This window comes from Fusarium pseudograminearum, chromosome 1, assembly GCF_000303195.2.
Source record: "Fusarium pseudograminearum CS3096 chromosome 1, whole genome shotgun sequence".
Classification (NCBI taxonomy): Eukaryota; Fungi; Ascomycota; class Sordariomycetes; order Hypocreales; family Nectriaceae; genus Fusarium; species Fusarium pseudograminearum.
The window spans coordinates 4,609,330-4,627,501 of record NC_031951.1 but is presented as its reverse complement, the minus strand read 5'-3'; the positions used below and the strand labels follow the sequence as shown (position 1 = coordinate 4,627,501).

At 49.0% G+C, this 18,172-nt stretch overlaps 3 protein-coding genes across 3 annotated transcripts, besides 1 other annotated feature; 1 reads left to right on the top strand and 2 right to left on the bottom strand.

Moving 5' to 3' along the window:
• Positions 1-159: 159 nt before the first annotated feature.
• On the bottom strand, positions 160-1,833 carry FPSE_08528 (uncharacterized protein; the record flags this gene model as incomplete). The annotated part of the gene is made up of 5 exons (XM_009261646.1): positions 160-899; positions 952-1,175; positions 1,228-1,282; positions 1,342-1,749; positions 1,803-1,833. The coding sequence occupies 5 exons, from the start codon at positions 1,831-1,833 to the stop codon at positions 160-162; spliced, it is 1,458 nt and encodes a 485-aa protein (XP_009259921.1).
• Positions 1,834-2,285: 452 nt separating this feature from the next.
• FPSE_08529 (uncharacterized protein) lies at positions 2,286-5,377 on the bottom strand (the record flags this gene model as incomplete). The annotated part of the gene is made up of 4 exons (XM_009261647.1): positions 2,286-4,168; positions 4,222-4,492; positions 4,552-4,776; positions 4,988-5,377. 4 exons carry the CDS (start codon positions 5,375-5,377, stop codon positions 2,286-2,288), a joined length of 2,769 nt encoding a protein of 922 aa, XP_009259922.1.
• A 4,453-nt stretch (positions 5,378-9,830) lies between these two features.
• Positions 9,831-9,855: a microsatellite.
• A 3,034-nt stretch (positions 9,856-12,889) lies between these two features.
• Positions 12,890-13,252, top strand: FPSE_08530 (uncharacterized protein; the record flags this gene model as incomplete). The annotated part of the gene is made up of 1 exon (XM_009261648.1): positions 12,890-13,252. The coding sequence occupies one exon, from the start codon at positions 12,890-12,892 to the stop codon at positions 13,250-13,252; it is 363 nt and encodes a 120-aa protein (XP_009259923.1).
• Between the last annotated feature and the right edge of the window lie 4,920 nt (positions 13,253-18,172).

Here is an 18,172-nt window from a genome sequence, read left to right as displayed (position 1 = left end):
CTTGGTTCTGCCTCCTGAGACAGCTACAGCTTGTTCAACACTTTGTCCTGCAGACTGGCAACCTACCTTTGTGACCGCAGGCACAATCTCAAAATTTTAGAGGTCTGATCAAGGCTAATCAGATTTTAGAAGAATAACACACTGCTTAAATCGTATATATCAAGCCTCATCGTCCCAAGTTAAAGCTCCAAGCGAAAGCTTTCTCAGCAACGAGCCTTCTCCAACAAACAGGCTCGGCATCCTCTCTCTAGGCATATTCTGAAACACAAGCGCTTTAATCGGCGCATTGGTGTGTATAGATTCAACTGTCGGACACTGTAGTTGACGTCCTGACCTAAGTGAGAAGATTTTTACAGTCGCGTTGTCTTGTGCCGCAGCGATGACGTTTAACTCGGGGCATACGTCCCAACCAATGTTAATATGTGCCTCATTGCGATGCCCTGAGAAGTGCAAGAGTGGTTTTGTTGCGCGCGGATTTCGCGAAAGAAACCGTACATCGTAGAGAGCCATTGAGCTCTGTAACCCTGACACGAGAACCTGATATGGATTGACGCTCTTTATATGCGTGATTGAACTTGCATGTTTAGCAAAAGACCACTGTGGCTGTGGCGCACGAAGGTCGGTTATCCAAAGCCTGGGTTGTCGGCCACCAGCAAGCAAGACATTGTGATTCCCTTCTTGGAAATCTTGTGCAAATATCTCTTGTGGAAGTTTCATGTCTTTAGGGGCAACTCTTGGTGCAATGGCCGAAAGCGCCTCGTTTGAGCGTACTTGCAGCAAACCGTTGTTGGAGCCAAGAACGCAAATAAGATCTGAGGAAGGGGGTGCTGGCGTGCTGCTATGAACCATCCATTCATCGTGTAAGCCGTGGCGAACCGATAGCCTTTGGTAATGATTCGCTATCTCATATCAGCAAAATCCATGTAGCAATCGGGGAGAGTCGAAGCGTACTTTCACCAAGAAGCCATTGCGGGCAAGTCACATCCTCAGGATCTGACAGCAGTGGTGAAAATAAGTAAAGGCCACAACTGTGGTCCGGCTCACGAGAGGTCAAGAGCATCTTGTGTGAGGGACGATGGTACTTGACGGACGACATCTGAGGACATCGTACCATCTCATTTCGGAATGACAGAGCCCTACCAGAAGTTATGGTGTCTTCCCGAGAAAAGTGAATTCTAGTTGCGTCGCATTAGCAAGCATTGCAGCTCAGGGGAACTCAGCACTTACGAATCATTCTTGTCTGTAGGAATATAACTCCCTACTAGAGTTTCCTCGTCTAAAGCTTTACACCATGTTAGTTGCTTTGTTCAGCCCACATGTTGTATTGATACCCAAACTTACTAGCATAAACAACACCCAAGCCTGTCTTTTCATCTTCACCGGAGACATAAAAGCATGGCATATTTGGATATCGCTGCCTTGCAAGGCTCGGTGCGAAGGGGACATTGCCTTTAGCTACCAAGCCCTCTGCCCATGAAGCAGCACCAAGATCTCCATCTTCTAATTTTCCGCGGCCGCGCTCCGCAGCATATGGTAGGCCAGCCTCCCGCGCAAGAAGAGCAGATGCAACTGTATCCTTGGTAATAAAGTGGCGCTTGATGTGGTTTCTTACCAAGTGTGCTCGGCGTTGGACAGATTTCTGGATTTTCTCTTCAACTTTGCGTCGTTTGACAGCGTCTGTGGACCATGCGGCTGACGATGGCGCTGTCTGTGTTTTCTCGATTTTGAAGTACTTCTTCTTCTCTGGGTCTGTCTGAGAGTTAATCGCCCAAAGATCTCCAGTCCAAACTGCGCCAACGCACCAAAGTAATAGCCAGGAATTTCACGATTCATGTTAATGATGTTACAGACGGCAACTTCCGACGCCTATAAGCCACCGCGACCTGGATATAGATCCTAGTAAAAAGAGAATGGGATTTGGAACGTCTACACGTACAGTCAAAAGGAAAGTATTACTAAAGTTAGAACAGAGTGCCGTCCAGGATGAAGGAGAGGTCCTTGGCGCAACTAAGCATTGAAAGTTCACTGACACGTCACGTGATAAAGGACATTTATCAGAAACTAAACTGAACAACACAGGAGGGACTGAACAATCACAATAGATGGGTGCAAATTATTTATTTTACTTGTATTATTAATTGTCTAATAGACGTTCTAGGGGTATGAAACATTCCTCTGCCACTCCATGAGTCTCAGTACTCGGGTGCGAGTATTAAAGGGCAAATTTGGACGTAGCGAAAGTGAAAAGTCCGGTCGATGGTGCTCCGGGTATATACCATCTTTGTTTACTGAGACTTCTCGTGCTGGGTCGAAACACGCTGAAGAGAGACAACGAAATCCTCAAGGGATCGCTGCTTCTGGTTCTGCTTGGGAGACTTTCCGTGCATGAGGTTGTCAAAGCCAGTACTGCCCTGCATGAAGTAGTAGAGACCACCCATGACACAGAAGACACCGAAAGAGAAAATCCAGATACGGACAACAGCGACAATGCTGGTCTGGCCACCAACGAACCAACCGAAGATACAGAAGAGGGTGGCAAGGATATCGACGATCAGGATAGCGCCAGACAGCTGCCAAGAGGGGATGGAAGACCAGAAGGGGCCGTTGGCACGAGTGATGAAGATCAACCAGTTCTCAGTAAGAGAGATCTCGAGGAAGAGAACCTCGTCGATCTTACCGAAGTTCTGAACGATTCCGCCGTCCTCACTGTTTGCCAGCATAGTCGTAAGAGCGATCCAGGTACCGACAGCCAGGACAACACCGAGAAGAACGGACATACCCCAGAGCTTGGGGAGGTTCCACTTGACAGGAGTCTGGGAGAAGGGAGCATTGTCGTAGGCGATAGCAAGGGTGGCAATATCGGCGAAAATGGCGATAAAGACGACAAGCTCGATGTTGAGAGATCGGTTGAGGATGGCGATCCAGAGACCAAGGAAAATCTCCATGTGCAGGGAAAGAGCGATACGGTAGACAACGTAGGCATACATTCTGTGGAAGATTTGACGGGACGTTTTCAAAGCGTCGATAATAGCTCCGAGACCGGGGGCAAGGAAGACGATATCAGAGGCAGATCGGGCGGCATCGGAGGCACCCTCGACGGCAATACCGGTATCGGCCTTCTTCAGAGAGGGAGCATCGTTGACACCGTCACCAGTCATGGCAACAAGGTAACCACGCTGCTGGAGAATCTCAACGACGTTGTACTTGTGCTGGGGGAAAACCTCAGCGAAACCATCGGCAGCCTCAACGAAATCGTAAACCTCAGAACCGGGCATGTCACCACCACCACCAAGACCAAGGCGCTCAGCGTTGTAAACGTTGGTACCGAGGCCGAGCTGGCGAGAAGTCTCACGGGCAATACCGACAGCGTCACCAGTAAGCATCTTGATGGAGAGACCAAGGCGCTTGGCTTCGTTGATAGTTCGGGCAGTGTCATGTCGAGGGGGGTCAGAGCAGGGCATGATTCCGAGAATCTCCCAAGCTCCCTCACCTCGCTTGCGAGCAACACCAAGAGATCGGAAGCCACGGGTAGCAAATTCTGCCACTGTCGTCTTGTATGCGTGGTCAATGGCTTCGGGGATGGGGTGGTCCTCCTCGACGGTCTTGAGAACAAAAAGTGGGGCACCCTTGACACAGATGATACGCTCGCCTTGAGGGGACTCGACAACAGCCTGAACCTTCTTGGAGACGGGGTCAAAGGGGTGGAAGTCAAGAACCTTGTACTTGGACAGAACGCCCTTGGCGCGGGGGTAGAACTTGAGAGCCTTGAGGAAAGCCTTGTCGATGGCATCAATACCCTTCTTCTTGCGGGAAGCAGCCAAACAAGCAGTAAGCATCAGGTCATCGGGCTCAACGCCAGCAACACAGAAAGGCTCAGCGAGAGAGAGCTTGTTCTTGGTCAGAGTACCGGTCTTGTCAGAGCAGAGAATCTCGACACCAGCAAGGGACTCAATGGCAGATAGCTTCTGGACGATGGCCTGCTTCTTGGCGAGGTAGGCGGCACCGACGGCCATGGTGGTAGTGACGACGGCGGGAAGACCGACAGGGACACCGACAATAGTAATAGCGAGGGTGAAACGGAGGATGTCCACGATGCCATTAGATCTGTAGAACGAAGAGACCCAGACGATCAAAAGAGTGGCTACAACCAAAACTAGCAAAATTGTTCCTGTTTTGCTGTTAGCATGAATTTTTTCGGTTCATTTTGACCTAGAAACTTACCAATTCCGTTCAGAACCTCCGTGAAGTGACCAGTGCCACCGGCAGACTGAGAGACGAGAGCAGCGGCACGACCGACGAAGGTGTTGTCACCAGTGGCAGTAACGATGACGAAGGCCTCACCACGCTTGACAGCGGAAGAAGCGTAACAGTTGTCACCATGGTGCTTGTCGACGGCGAGAGACTCTCCAGTGATGGCGGACTGATCAACCTGGCAGAAGCAGCCCTCAGTGACGAAACGACCATCAGCAGGGATGATAGTGCCTTCTTCGACCTGTAAAATAAAAATGAGTTACTCATTCAATCTGAGCAGAGGTATGAGTTTAATATTACCTGCAAAATATCACCGGGAACGACTTCAGGGGCCTCGATCTCCTTGAGAGTGCCGTCACGGAGGACAACAGCCTTGAGAGCAAGAGTCTTCTTGAGCTCCTCAACAATGGAACCAGCTTGGTACTCCTGGATGAACCCAACACAGGCGTTGAGAAGAAGAAGGGCGCAAATAACTCCAAAGTCAATCCAGTCTTCAAGACCAGCAGCAAGAACGGCGGCAGCTTCCTATATGAGGTGTTAGTTGAGATACGACACGATATATGATGGTGTTGAGAAAAAGTGGGTCAATGTCGGAGGAAATATGGGTCCGGTACTTGTGTGTTCAGTTGAACATCGTGTAAGTTGCCGTAGCCTCAAAACTCGACGAAAACCGACGGGGAAAAGACGAGAGAATGGGTAAAGACACGAAAAAGAGCAGGAATAGAAACAAACGCACCATCACAAATTGAATAGGGCCAACGAAGAACATGAGGAACTTGAGAATCATATTCTCTTGCTCTTCTTTCATAGCATTGAGGCCCCATTTTTTTCGGCGTGCGATAACCTCAGCTTCTGTGAGGCCAACACGAGAGTCAGTCTGGAGCTGGTCCTCGGGGACGACACGTCCACCGCCGGGGGTGGCCTCCTCGTCGTCGTCGATCTCGTGGCCGTCCTCGGACTCGAGGTCCTCGATCAGGGCATCCATGTCCTCATCGGGCTCCTCATCCTCGGCGACGGGAGCCTTGGGGTTGTGGGTAGCGGGAGCTTGTCCTCGCTTCTCATCGAAGCCGCCAGTCTCGATGTTGGTGTCGAGCGCGGGCGCGCCGACCGCCTTCTCTTCGGCCATGGTAGGTGACGTTAAAAGAGAATGTCGATTCTTAGGTATTGAAGAACGCGGCTATAGGTATGCAGCAGGTATTGGGAGAATAATAGCTGAGGTGGGTGCTGCTGTTTTCTGTTGTTGAGAGAAACAGAGGAACAAGGTTTTTGGGGGGAGGGGAAAAAGGAAGAAAGTGTCTAAGCACCGCACGAAGTTAGGGACGCTTATGTATGAAGCATTCGTGGGTGAAGAGGAAGGGAAAGAAGAAAGTGAGTTGAGGCCGGGCGAGAGCTTCTATTTGAATTCAGAGAAAGATGCGTGAGCTTTGGTTCTTTCCCGGCGAGCTTGCCGGCCCACGCTCTCGCATACCCCTGCCAACAGACTTCGGCCCTGATCAAAATGATGGAGACCTGGTCATAAAGTGGATCCCACACCCAAGGCCTGCATATTTCTCCAAGACTGATTGTCTCTCACTCTGCTGCACATGGGCGCCCCTACTCGCTGCGCTCTGTCTTTTGTGGCCCCCCCTTCACAAGAGACAGAACAGAATGGACCGGGGTCTATCAAACGGGTCCTACGGCGACGCAGGGCTCCACCGCGCAAAGAAGTGGATGGGTCTTTCCAAGCCGGGACGGGTGGATTAGAATGGGGCCCATCAGTCACTTCCCACGAGTCTCGCGCAGGTTCCTGGCATGGTCCCTCGCGAATCCCAATATGCCCCAGGTTATGAGCTCCATGCTGTCTCCAGGTACGGCCGGAAGGCCCTTGAGATACAAGCTAGCAACAAACAACCGCCTTTTCTTGCACTGTACGAATTGTGCCAACCTCTTACGGCCCTGCCGACCCAGCCCCCGTCGAGCCAGTCCCAGTCCAGTCGAATCCCTCCGTATAGAACTTGTCTGTCATATGTAATAGTACCGCGGTGGCAGACCAGTAATTACTGCCATTGATTTGCTCATGTCGCCATTATGCACTTGCTGAGTGAGCGAATCTACTGCACGTAACCCAGTGCCACTCTCCTTCTCCATTATGCGCTCAATTTTCTCCCCGTTTCTACGTTGCCGATTAATGTCCGCGCGACACGACTCGAGATTGGCAGAGAATAGCTACGTATCTACAGCAGATTTTGACAAAGGAAGGAAACTTCATCACACCCTCTTTACATCTTAGCTACACCCTCATCTACCCTAGTCTTCTCGTGTTATTGGCTTGGGAGGAAAGTACATGAGGTGCGACGTGATTACGCTCTTGTAAACCAACGCTACCCTAAACGTACGTACTGAACTGTATTGTCGCATGCACATGAACAAACCTAAGCTTAATGATGTGGTTACTGTCTATCAGTCATACTTTAAATCGTCTGGCTTATGCATATATAAACACCAAAACTTCATCGCTCTCACACGGTGTAAAGTTAATGAGAAATGAGAACGAGATAGAAACCGTAGCCCGTAACAACCAAAACACAACCACAAATCACAAGTACAACAACATTGCAGATCAACAATCAACCTCATGCTAGTATAACAGTAAACAACGCAGTAGAGTACCGTAGCATCAGCGTCCACCGAGAGACTAGAGACAAAAGAGTGCGTAGCGTCTGCACCAGCTAGCACGCCAGCGTAGAAGCTACCCTTGCCGTACCCGGTAGCGTCGGTTGGATCGATTTTTTCTCTCTCGTTTTCTCGTTAGAATCGATGTTTTTTTTCCTTCCTCAGTCGCAACTACAATTTTTCTGCTAGGGTGTGCCAATTGGGGAAAGTCTGTGTGCTAGGGTGTGAAAGTATGAAACGTCGGTCGCTGATGCCCCATCGAAATCGACTTGCCCTTATCCTTGTCCAGTAAAGACAGCCTTTCTCTTGTCGAGCTTTTCCTCGGTCCAGCCTAGGTCCTTCCATGCAGGTGCAGAGCACAGTGTGTGGCGGCGCTCAACGTGGGGAATGGAAACAAGACGGTAATCTCAGCAGTGGAGGTACAGTGGAAAGGGTTGAACAGACTGCATTGCATTACAAGTGCAGTGACAGTGCCAGAGGGGAGAAAAAAGAGATTGAGAGGACCAACCTGCAGCTACACTAGACTCAGATGAAGACTCGAAATCTAAAATTGCCCTGGAGATACAGCACAAGGGGGGCCATAACACAAGGTGTAAACAATAGAGGACATGGGGAAATCTGAAAAAAAGTCAATTCAGAGCATGAATCAATTAGCTAGCTGCAATTGGCTGCCTTTGTCTCATATCTTGAACTGCCTGCTCGTGGCTGACAGCTGATGGCTGACAATGACGACTACCAAAAGATACCAAAGGAATCACGAATTAATCCATGTCGTACATGATAGAGGCGATTTGCCTCGATCTTGATGCAATTTAATGCATGGAAGTCTATCCCAAAAACAGAGTACATATCAAGCATACAACAATAACCTGGCTCCTTAGGTTCGACGTTACATGGGTTAGGGGAATGTCCGCGGATTGTACTCCCTGATCTTAGCACTTGTAAAACGGCAATACACCAAAAAAAAAAAAAGTTTCCACCACGGAGCGAGTAATTTTACTTTCCATTATCCAAACTTCCGTATCGTCTCTGCACGTTATGCGCTCTACTAAGAGAAGGTTATTAGCATCTTATTAAACTCATCAAAAACTGTAAAGCACTGTGTAGCAGATGCTAAATCCCATTCAAGACAAGACCCCCGTTGTACAATGTGGGATGCACATCAGTCTCGGTCCCTTGATTGTTTGGTATTGCCTCACTGCCAGATTTTGCCTCACGATACAGAGTACAGTTCCAAGCCCCTGCCTGCCAGTGTCTGAACCTACAAAGTACAAAGCCCTTTGGTGTCTTATGGCTGTTCCTCTTCACTGGGGCCCCGGTACCTCTGCTGTATGCCATTACCAGTTGTGGTTGTACCTGGAGTCGAGCTTCCCCAAATCCGCTGAGGGATTTTCCTCCATGGGAGAACTTCCTCCCCTCCCCCATGCTCTCTAGGCTGCTTCTTTTCCCGCTCCGTTGTACTGTAGACTGCTGGTACTGGAGAGGATGACGACACTGACTTGTCCATCCCTGGCGGTCAGCAAAGTCGCGACTCAAGATACTGGAGAAGGATGGCAATCATGTGCTCCGCTTGGTGAGCGATAGGCCAAAGAACGGATTACCGTTTATGTAAAAGATACTCTCTATCGCCAGCCTTGTTTTTGAGCTGTTGGCTGAAGACCCTTATTTTATCCATTGACGTTACCCTTGGGGACTCGTCGAGCTAGGTACTGTACACTATGACTTGAAGGTGTTGATGCGTGATGCTATACCATGACTCGGTGAGCCTTCATAACTTGGATTGCACAACCGCATTGCATTAGGTGTAGATGATCAAAATTTTATCCCAGTTATTTGCTCGCTTGGTTCGCAAATCGCAACGTGTATCGATTCTGCGCCGTTCACGCATGTCGTTCAATTTCCCAATTTCCACTTTTGAAACAGGTAGTAGTAAATAACGAAGCGCGATCAAGATGTGACATTAAAAGCCGCCCAGTCTGTGCAGCAAACATACAATAAAGTGCATACATATTAATTAACCATACTCTACTCTAATTGCAGCATATTTGAGACCTGCCCCACGCGATCGGCCTCGGAACTGACCAGACTGGGAACTCTGTCTGACAATCTCCAATGAATAGCTTTACAGATCCCGCTCGATGACGATTATGCTTGTCGGTTACTCTACATCATTATCATACTCGATCTAGATTCGCTCGTATTTGGCCTATCAATCATCCGAGGTCCTGGGTTGGTGCGAACACGAGGAATCATGAGGTTATTTCCAATTGTACCGTTCTTTTGCAAAAAAGGGTCTCAGTCCAGGCAGGGCCGAAAACGGGATCGCCGTGTTTCGATGGATGGTCATGATAGTTGCCATTCTATGACAGGCAATCGCACGTATCGTGTACGACAAGCTTTTTGGTCGTGCAGGGCCAAGCCAGGAGGAGAGCGCGCTGCGCTCCCAGGCGCGCAATGGCCTGTTATGACGGAACAGTTCCAGGTTCATATCAAGTAAGGACATCGTCCGGCATCCATCGTTCGCCAAGGCGCAAACGCAAAGTGTGACCGCTGAATGACTGTCCGTGACAGCCATGGCCTATCGCGTTATCGGCAGCTGGTGAAGCTCTGCCAGCCTTGGCAGCCCGGTCTCGAATGGAGGCTAGGGGATACGTACTCTGTACAGTGCAGGGCATTGAGCCATGTGCAATGCGAGATACATACGGTCTGATTCGCGACATGGGTGAGCTTTTGCAGGGCCTCGCCTGGGCTGGATCGGCTTGGCTGACCTGGGCCCGTTTGTAAACGACACCGAGGAGATGAGGTTCAGACTGGCGCTTTCTGTAAGTAAGCTGTTTTGTACAGTACAGTGCAGTAAACACGCGCATGAAGCGCCGCTATTGCATCGCAGTAGTTAGCGTTCTCGATCTATCGTGCGGGTGAACGCGGGCGAGGCGAGACGAGGCGAGACGATAGGTTGGAATTGAGATTGGGGTGACAGCTTGCACGACGCTGGTGAACTTTACTTTTACAGTGCTTTCTTTTACGTTGGACAAGCCACCCATGGATCTCCAGCCAAAACGGCAGCCTAGCCTCTGTCTCCAAGCCCTGTCCCAACGACCGGAGCCCTGCCAAGCTTTAGCGTACAAAAATGCGTGCATCAAAAATGCTTGACACAAAAACCACGATGGTGCTGAACCCCCGCGGTGCAGGGTTGAGGTCGATTGTTTCTGTCCGGCTTGGCCATGTGAGGTATTATTTGGGACCTTTGCAGCTGGCTGTTAAAGCCTTCTCTCTCATGCAGGTGTGCATAAATTTATGGATCCTAGTACAGCAGCCGCGCTTCTAGGAAATTTTCTAGAAGCCGGTCTTTCCATGGTGACCCTCCTCGATATGCAACTGCTCATCCAATACCTTTTCAAGCCCATAACTTCGTGGGACTTGGCCAGCGATCGAGGGGGAGGGGGAAAGGTCTTGTCGCCTCCTCGGTAAACAGCCAAGCCCAAGCAAGTTTCCAGGCCCGTGTTTTCCTTGTAGCGACAAGAAAGCGAAAAAGAAAAAAGAGGGCCCTGCGAACCCCCGTCAGCTTCAGGGCACCCCAGGTCGCGCCCCAGAGTCGCCAATAAACACCCGGACACTCTACGTCATTTGGATCATCTTTTTTGCCTTTTAGCTCGACGAAACAGAATCAAATGTTTAAGAGTAAAAGAGGTGAGACAGTTGGTGACCAATAACACACGGTACTTGTGTCTGGCATGGCCTAATCCAAGTCACATTTCAGGTCAGCCTCTTTGCCCTTTTTTGCGTGGATTTATTTTTCTGGGTCTTGGGTCTGGGTCTGGGTCACCTTGTAGCTTGTCGCATCCACTCTCCATCGGATTTGATGTGGGGGTGCATGTTTGTGTTTAAAACTGGGGGACCTAGGGACATGGTGGTCATGGTCGCTTAGGTTCGCTTTCTTCCGCGGCTTTTTGGCAGTTTATCGATGTCGGCGCTTTTGACCCGCGATATCCGTTCTCCAGCAAACTCAACGCCCACCTCGCATTGGTCGGCTTCGGGTTTCGCTGGCGCCGTTGCCGTTGCCTCGGTGTGTCTACTGGTGAGTCCCCACGGGCAACTCGCGGTGTACACTCTTTTTACCAGCCACTCTCTCGGTCAACCCTAACTAGGTCACTGACTACCGAAGACGGGGGTTCGGTAAGTCCTCTTCTGGTCATGAACTTATCCAGTTTGACATATCTTGAGTCGCTGATGGCGGGTCTGTCTGTTCTCTAGAGAGTCCCTTCACCGCACTATTTGCCGCGCTCCGTTATAGCTGTTGCTAATACTGTTACTATTACTGTTACTCCTGCCGATTCCAGGTCCAGCATCGCATCCAAACGTTTCACCGTTTCCGTATTACAAGGTTCTCTAAGAAGCGGTCACTATATGCTGAAGCTCTCAGTCATGTACCGCAAGCCTTGTGTATGTTGTTGTAAGAGTTTACGGAAATCGTTACTGAACCTAATATCCGATTCCTACCTTGTTGTTTCAATATGCCGCCACTTTTGTTTATTTGACACATCCATTACCCTACGTCTTAATACGATACTACTATATTGTATCCATGTACTGTACATATCTAACGTACATACGTACCACGTAACAAGAGACAGCCGGTATTATTACAAACGGGGATATCAGATTCAGCACTAGACAGTTTCTAATCCGTTGTTCCCACTAAACCGCCGACAAGCCAATTCAGGTTAGATGTAACTATCTGAAATATTTGCATCATGCGCCCTGCTTAACTGACTGAACACTGCTGTTCCGTACGTCCTGTAGCTATGTGCTTCCAGAAGGACCCGGCCCGTCTCATCGCGTCGCATTGAACCGAACTCTACCCAATCCCCTTTCACGGTTGATGCCAAGTAACGAGGCATTTCTTGACTGCATATTCGTGCATCTTCCCCATCTTTGCCCGGTCCTGGGCGGATCCGGGGTTGCCCGGGAGGCGTTCAGTCTAGGAGGTTGGTGGGCATCCTGAAATTTGTCTAGAGAAACAGGACAATTGGCCATGGCTGCAATTGGCCACTTGATCGTATGAGGGAATTGACGACCTTGAAACTGTACCAAGCAAATAGACTCGACCCAGACTCTTCCTACAGCACTGCTGCTATATCGCTCATGCTGCTGGATATTCCCGTCGCTTCACCTGTTGGTTGACTCAATGCATTGAGATTAGCCATTTACGGGTAATGCCCATGAGCTTATTATTAGACTGGCGCTGACTTCCTGCCTACCTACCTTAGTAGGTAGCATGCGGGATATTGATGACGGGAGCTTAATGTCAAATCTGGAAGCAAGTGTCGACACCATTCTATTGGCTGCACCTTGCACATCGTGAGCTGTGCTCTCCAATCTCCAGTTCTTCATCCCGCGGGAGACAACCTATGGCGCTGGCTTGTTCTCTTCCATCCGCCTCACTCTTCTTCATACCTATCTCAGACAAAATCCAACCGCGCTATCAACAATATTGCTTCGGCCTTCATTCACCCCAGTTCCCTTGGCAACAGTGCACGATTGCGGAGAGGTACTTCCTTGAGCAGCCAAGCTTTCTGTTTAGTCGATTCAGGGACCTACGTACGGGCATATGGAGCAATCGCGGTGCTACCTCAGCTATGGATGCGCTGTGTTGATTTGGAGTCCCAGCCTCCGCTCCAGCTTTATTCGTACACACGTACGGAAACTCACTCCGCCATAGTCTGGGGTACGACTCTTCATGAAAGCATGGACTTCTTCCTACTCGCTCCATGACCCTGCACCGCTTTGCGCCTTAATCTGTCATATTTGACACATAGGTAAACAATAGACTATTGATCACTGATAGTAAAGGCCAATGTCATGCCATTGTCCTTTCACCTCCACTTACAGAGCTTGTTCGAGTACGATTTGGCTATTGATCAAGCCATGGGTAAACCAAACTTCAAGAATAGCATTGTAGGCCCGGCATGATACACAAACGTCAATGTCGCTGAGATACTTGGACACATTGGAATTGCCCTATCAAAGCCCCGATCTAGTCATGATACATAGCACCACTCGCTTCTCTGCATGTCTCACACATGCTGCTGAACTCCTTGAACCGAAGGTGTCGTCGACCTTGAAAGGACCGCTTGTTCTCCAAATCCAAACCCCAACAACCCCAAAGAAAATGCAGGGATTTTCTCCTGCCTGCATTAGAAGGACCCGCTTGTACCGATCCAAGCGATTTGGCTTGCACGAGACCTTCGGCACTCATGGAGCCGCTGCTGTACCATTGGCTAGCCTCGAAAAACATCCCACGCTCTGTCTGAGTGGCTTCACGATACAGCTTCGGCTTCGCTCTTAACCGTACCGTACAATGTCAGGGTTCATCTGATTAAAAGATAATATTCCCACGGAAGTCACGGCTGCCGTGGTTACTGAGAGCCAGGTATAATCCAGAACACGATAGTATAGACTGTTATCAAAGCCTCACCGGAGGCGGCGACGTGGCTAGGGCTTAGGACCGATAACTCTGGTCTGGTGTCAACTGGAGACTGGCACGGTGCTCTCCCACCCATGCTCCACTGGTTTGGACGCTCGTTCCTGATATCCACTTCTTTTCCCTTCCACTAGCAATAAACTTAGTTCACTTGCTAGCCGCGACTGGCCGTACTATGTACCATGTCTCCACGGTCCCAAGGTCCCGAGTTCCACGGAGTTGAGTGCCCTGTCACTGTCGGACATTACTTCCCTCAAAACAGAGAAACACCAAGCGCCCCAAGCTAGGAGATAGAGGCTCCAGACGCGGGTTTTCTTGGTTTCCTTTACGTGTTTCTTGGTTGGCTTCGCCAGCAGCCCACCTGTTATCACTTGCGAATGCCAAATTGCCTCGTCGTTGGCTTGCGCCGGCAAATGAGGCTCTCGCATGCATCGTCTTAGCAGCTAGCTCCCCATGGTAGTCCCCACGACTGCCCCCGTATACATCTGGTATCCTATCTATCCGTGCCGTCATTCCCGAATTGCACCTTCACCTACTACTCTGTACATGCCTGTATAATCGCGAATCGGCGAATGCACTAGGCGTTTTGAATATGATGTCAGTGCTGCTCTGAGTCTGGGGCTCTGAAAGGAAATTAGACTGGAGAACCTGTTCAACGGCTGGGGGATACTGGCATGCTACCTCAAGGTAGATGTTAGTGCTACAACAGTACAGACAGAGTACATCTGGCCTGAAACGAATCGGTCGGATATCCAACAATGGTGTGTCCGCCTTTGGTACAATTGGGGATGGCGTTCACGTTGCAGTAATATAGAGAGAGGCATGTTAAAATTACTGTCCTGGCAACACGGCTACTCTCCATCTCTCTGATATGTCTGAGACAAGCCAGTGACCTTGTCAGCGCAAGAGGCCTTGGCATCTTTCATGACAAGTTGCACAGCAAATGTAGTATCGAAGCTCTGCAGCGACCTGAATAACACACAGCTGCGTGCCCCTTCTTCAGACCGTAACATCAATCAATGCCTAGTCCTATACAGTACAGTATGTGAGGTAGACCGGGATCAGTCCGTCAGTGATCGACGATGGATGAGACTTTAGCGGTCAGCTTCCGATAGTGCTCCGTACCTTTCTTCTACATATCATATGTACAGAGTATGCATCTGTCAAAAAGGAGGCTCCATTTCAGAAAGGCTCCACGAGTCTCCAAAGGTTGGCGCGAGATTTGATGGAGAAGAATCCATTCTCGTCAGCTTCATAGAATATTTAGCTAGCCTAGTAAAGAGGAAAAATTGGAGCATGCTATTGAATCGTGGATGCACGGATCCGAGTTTTCCAGAGGACCCTGCATCCCCATCCCAACAACAAATTCACTCATACAATCAATTCCAAACCAGCTATGGATCAACAAACTAGGAGATGATATCACGTAAGTTGTAGCAGATGTCTACATACTGCCACGCTGCATCCGTGTTGAAACAGCATCAGAGTCGCAAAGGTCAAGTGCGACTTGTGAGTTGTGACCAACACACCACGGAGCCGAAGATATGGACGTGTGTGAAAGTTAAGCATATTGCCAAGCAAGTACCTATGTGGACATTCTTGAAGCTGTCTTGACCGTCACCTCCCAGGGCGTTGCGCCCGGATCATGGCAGTTCAATACCCGGCCTGTACAGAATCGCGAGGCATTAGCTGGCCCCGACCAACATCTGCGCATGTTTTTATCTCTGTTCACCATTTCCGAGATATTATAGAATGCAGAATACTCGGTGTCTAGTCATTTCGTTTTTCCATCGCTCCGAGCATGCCAAGATTCCTCAAGTCGAGAGTGGCCGGTTGATGAAACATATTTCCGGTCATTAAACGAACTATCACAACCACGATGTCACCATGATGTTTCGTTTCTGCTACAAACATTGTGATACGGCCAAGATGGACGTGCGCATGCACACGGGAGAGAACAGAGAACAGAGAATGCGCCTGTCTGCCATGCGACTCTCTTTTTCGCACTGAACGACGCTGCACGCATAGTGCAACTTGCCGTCTGACCGGAGGCCGTCATTATTCACCATGAGTATGGCATATATTGCCAGATCTTGTGAGCGGCGTTGCGCAATGCTTGCGCAGCCATGCGTGGTATTACGCGTGTGGTCTTGGCTTACCCGTCTGTTTTCTTGTCTTGCTTGTTATTTGTCTTGCTGCAAGAAAGCTGTTATCGCAGCAGCCCTCTACTTACCACGTTTGTGTCCCGTTGCACAAACAAAGTACTGGCTACTAAGCCATAATCACTCGCATGTTAAACTTGGATTGCTGATGTACCTGTATTTCCAAGGACTCAATGCGCCTCAATGGCTGACGACGTGTCCCATCCACCAAACTTGGATTTCTCGAGACGATCTGTATGCAGTCGCTTCATGATGAAAAATGATTCGGATTCCGATTGCGATTGCGATTGCGTCGCATGTCAATGAAGATGCATTTTTTTCCCTATAGCCAAGACGATGCGTTGATCATCCGAGATACCAAGACGGCGCCTACCGATTTCCCATGACATAACCATCAATCGTGCTTGGCTGCTTGGCACGGCTATTTACTTCCAAGACTCTGGGCGCTTGGCTTTTGATACTTGATGAGATCTAGACTGACGGAAGAATTTGAGAATTTGCCCATGCCACAAAGATACATACGTATATGCATGTTGAGTCTGGGCGACAACATTCCTTATTGTCTAGACCGTTATTGAATGGTGTTGCAATTGAATTGGCGTTAGTTAGTAATCGGGTCCATCATTCTTCAACGCAATTGCTTTTCGAATTGCGCGCTGCACTTGCGCAGGCTCCTCTTGGTATGGAACTATACTATTACTACTACTACTACCTAACTTGCTCCTCTACACTACTGTACAGTAATTATGGATGACCTGCATGCACAATCAAGGGGCTGACCAGATTGTGGCTCCGTTAATTTCTCAATTGTTTTCCGTATCGTGACGGCCGATTGAAGGAAAATCCGCGGGTATGGAGTAAGATTGCAGCGCGTGCCTTGGGCGTGGGTTTCCTCTAGCTTAGCTATAGCAGGACGGCATGTCCTTCTGGTTCCAGCTCGGAGTCTTTACTGTAAATTGATACGTTTCGATTGGCTTCTGATTGGCATGCAGCGGGATATTGCACTGGATCCAAACTGTGGATGAAGGGATCCGCATCACAATTAGTTCCTGCTTAAACGGCTTAGTCTGATATGTACCTGCATACTGAACAAGACAAAAAAAAACACTGACCGACAGATATCCGTATTCCAGCTACTAATTTTAGGGTATCAAGATAATGATGCCCAGGTAAGTACTAACGCATAGGCTCAGGTTGCAGGCAGCACGTAGCAGCGGTAAGTCAACTTACCGACTATAATATCTGTCTTTTACTACAACTTGAGTCGATACAAGACCGCCTTGGATGCATTTGTTGTGGATCATGGATAATAATACTATCTATTCTGTCTGGGGGCTTTCATTATCTACGTGCAATATATTGGTAATTTCAATGTTGAAAAATGGTAACCAGTCAACTGAACCGAGTCACTTTACGTACCATGTCTCAAACACCAATAGCATGAATCTAATAAACTAAAACCAAAGCTAAAATACATGTCCCGAATAATAACTACTGCTATCAGCCTCTATAGGTATTCATATCAACATCCATACCTAGGTGAATTGCCTACGGATACCTAGTACCTAGTCAGGGGAAAAGAAGCCTCGCACTATACCCCAAACGACCCCCATGGGGGTTCCAGAACCTAGCGCAACCTTGTTACGATGCGCTGGCCAAAATCGTGAGATGATAAGGTGATACCAATATGTATTGAATAATAGCTCGATGGGAAATCTCTCGGTCAATTGCTAGTCAGGACCACCAGCCCCCCCAAATGCGACTTGGGGGAGGAATTTCGTTGCCTGCCTGTCGATCCTTGCGTTGAAACATTCAGAGTAACACTGCCATGCATTAACCAACCTCAGCGCCCTCAACTACCGACGGTGGTGATGGTGGTGGTGTTGTCGATCGTCGTTTCCATTCTATATGTCACCGGGTGGTGATTAGTTCAAGACTCGAACCGTCGTGAAATAATCAATAGCCCATCTTGGCATGTTCCAGTTTGGTCATGACTCAGAGAGAATGCGGAAAGGCTGGACTGTCTCTGGCTCGAGTCCAAGAGGCGGTGCGACGATCTGTATCGTATTGATGTGATGCTAAGGTCAGCTGAGATTGGGAATGCAGGGAGATGAGAGCCCGTTTAGGAATTGTTGAGATTGATGCCATGGCTGACTTCTTGTTCGAGTTGATCAGTGTGATTGTTGCTGCAGGGTAGATCACTCGACGGGGTTGAGTTGTGTCGAGTAGGTAGTAAGGCGAAGTTGCATGCTGTCGTTGACTTGTCGAAGCAAAGGGCATGGATAGCCATATTCTTTCAATTTAGATCAGTGTCTATAGATAAGTTTAGGCTCTGACCTGGCCAGATATTTACAGGTATGAGATTTGGTTGAGTGGCATCTGGTGTCTACCAGACCAGTTGAACTTACGGCAGGGTAAGAAACCCATTTTGGCCAACACTTTTCAGCACAGAATAAGACGGAGACTCAAGGTGATACAATACATGGTGAATTCAATTAACTGATGATATCCCATCATCGTCTAGAGAGCAGACTCGTCCAAACCTGAAAAGATAAAGACCATCTCCCGACCAGGATCTCAGAACATTGAATAGGGATTTAAACAAACACCATTTCTTACTGCA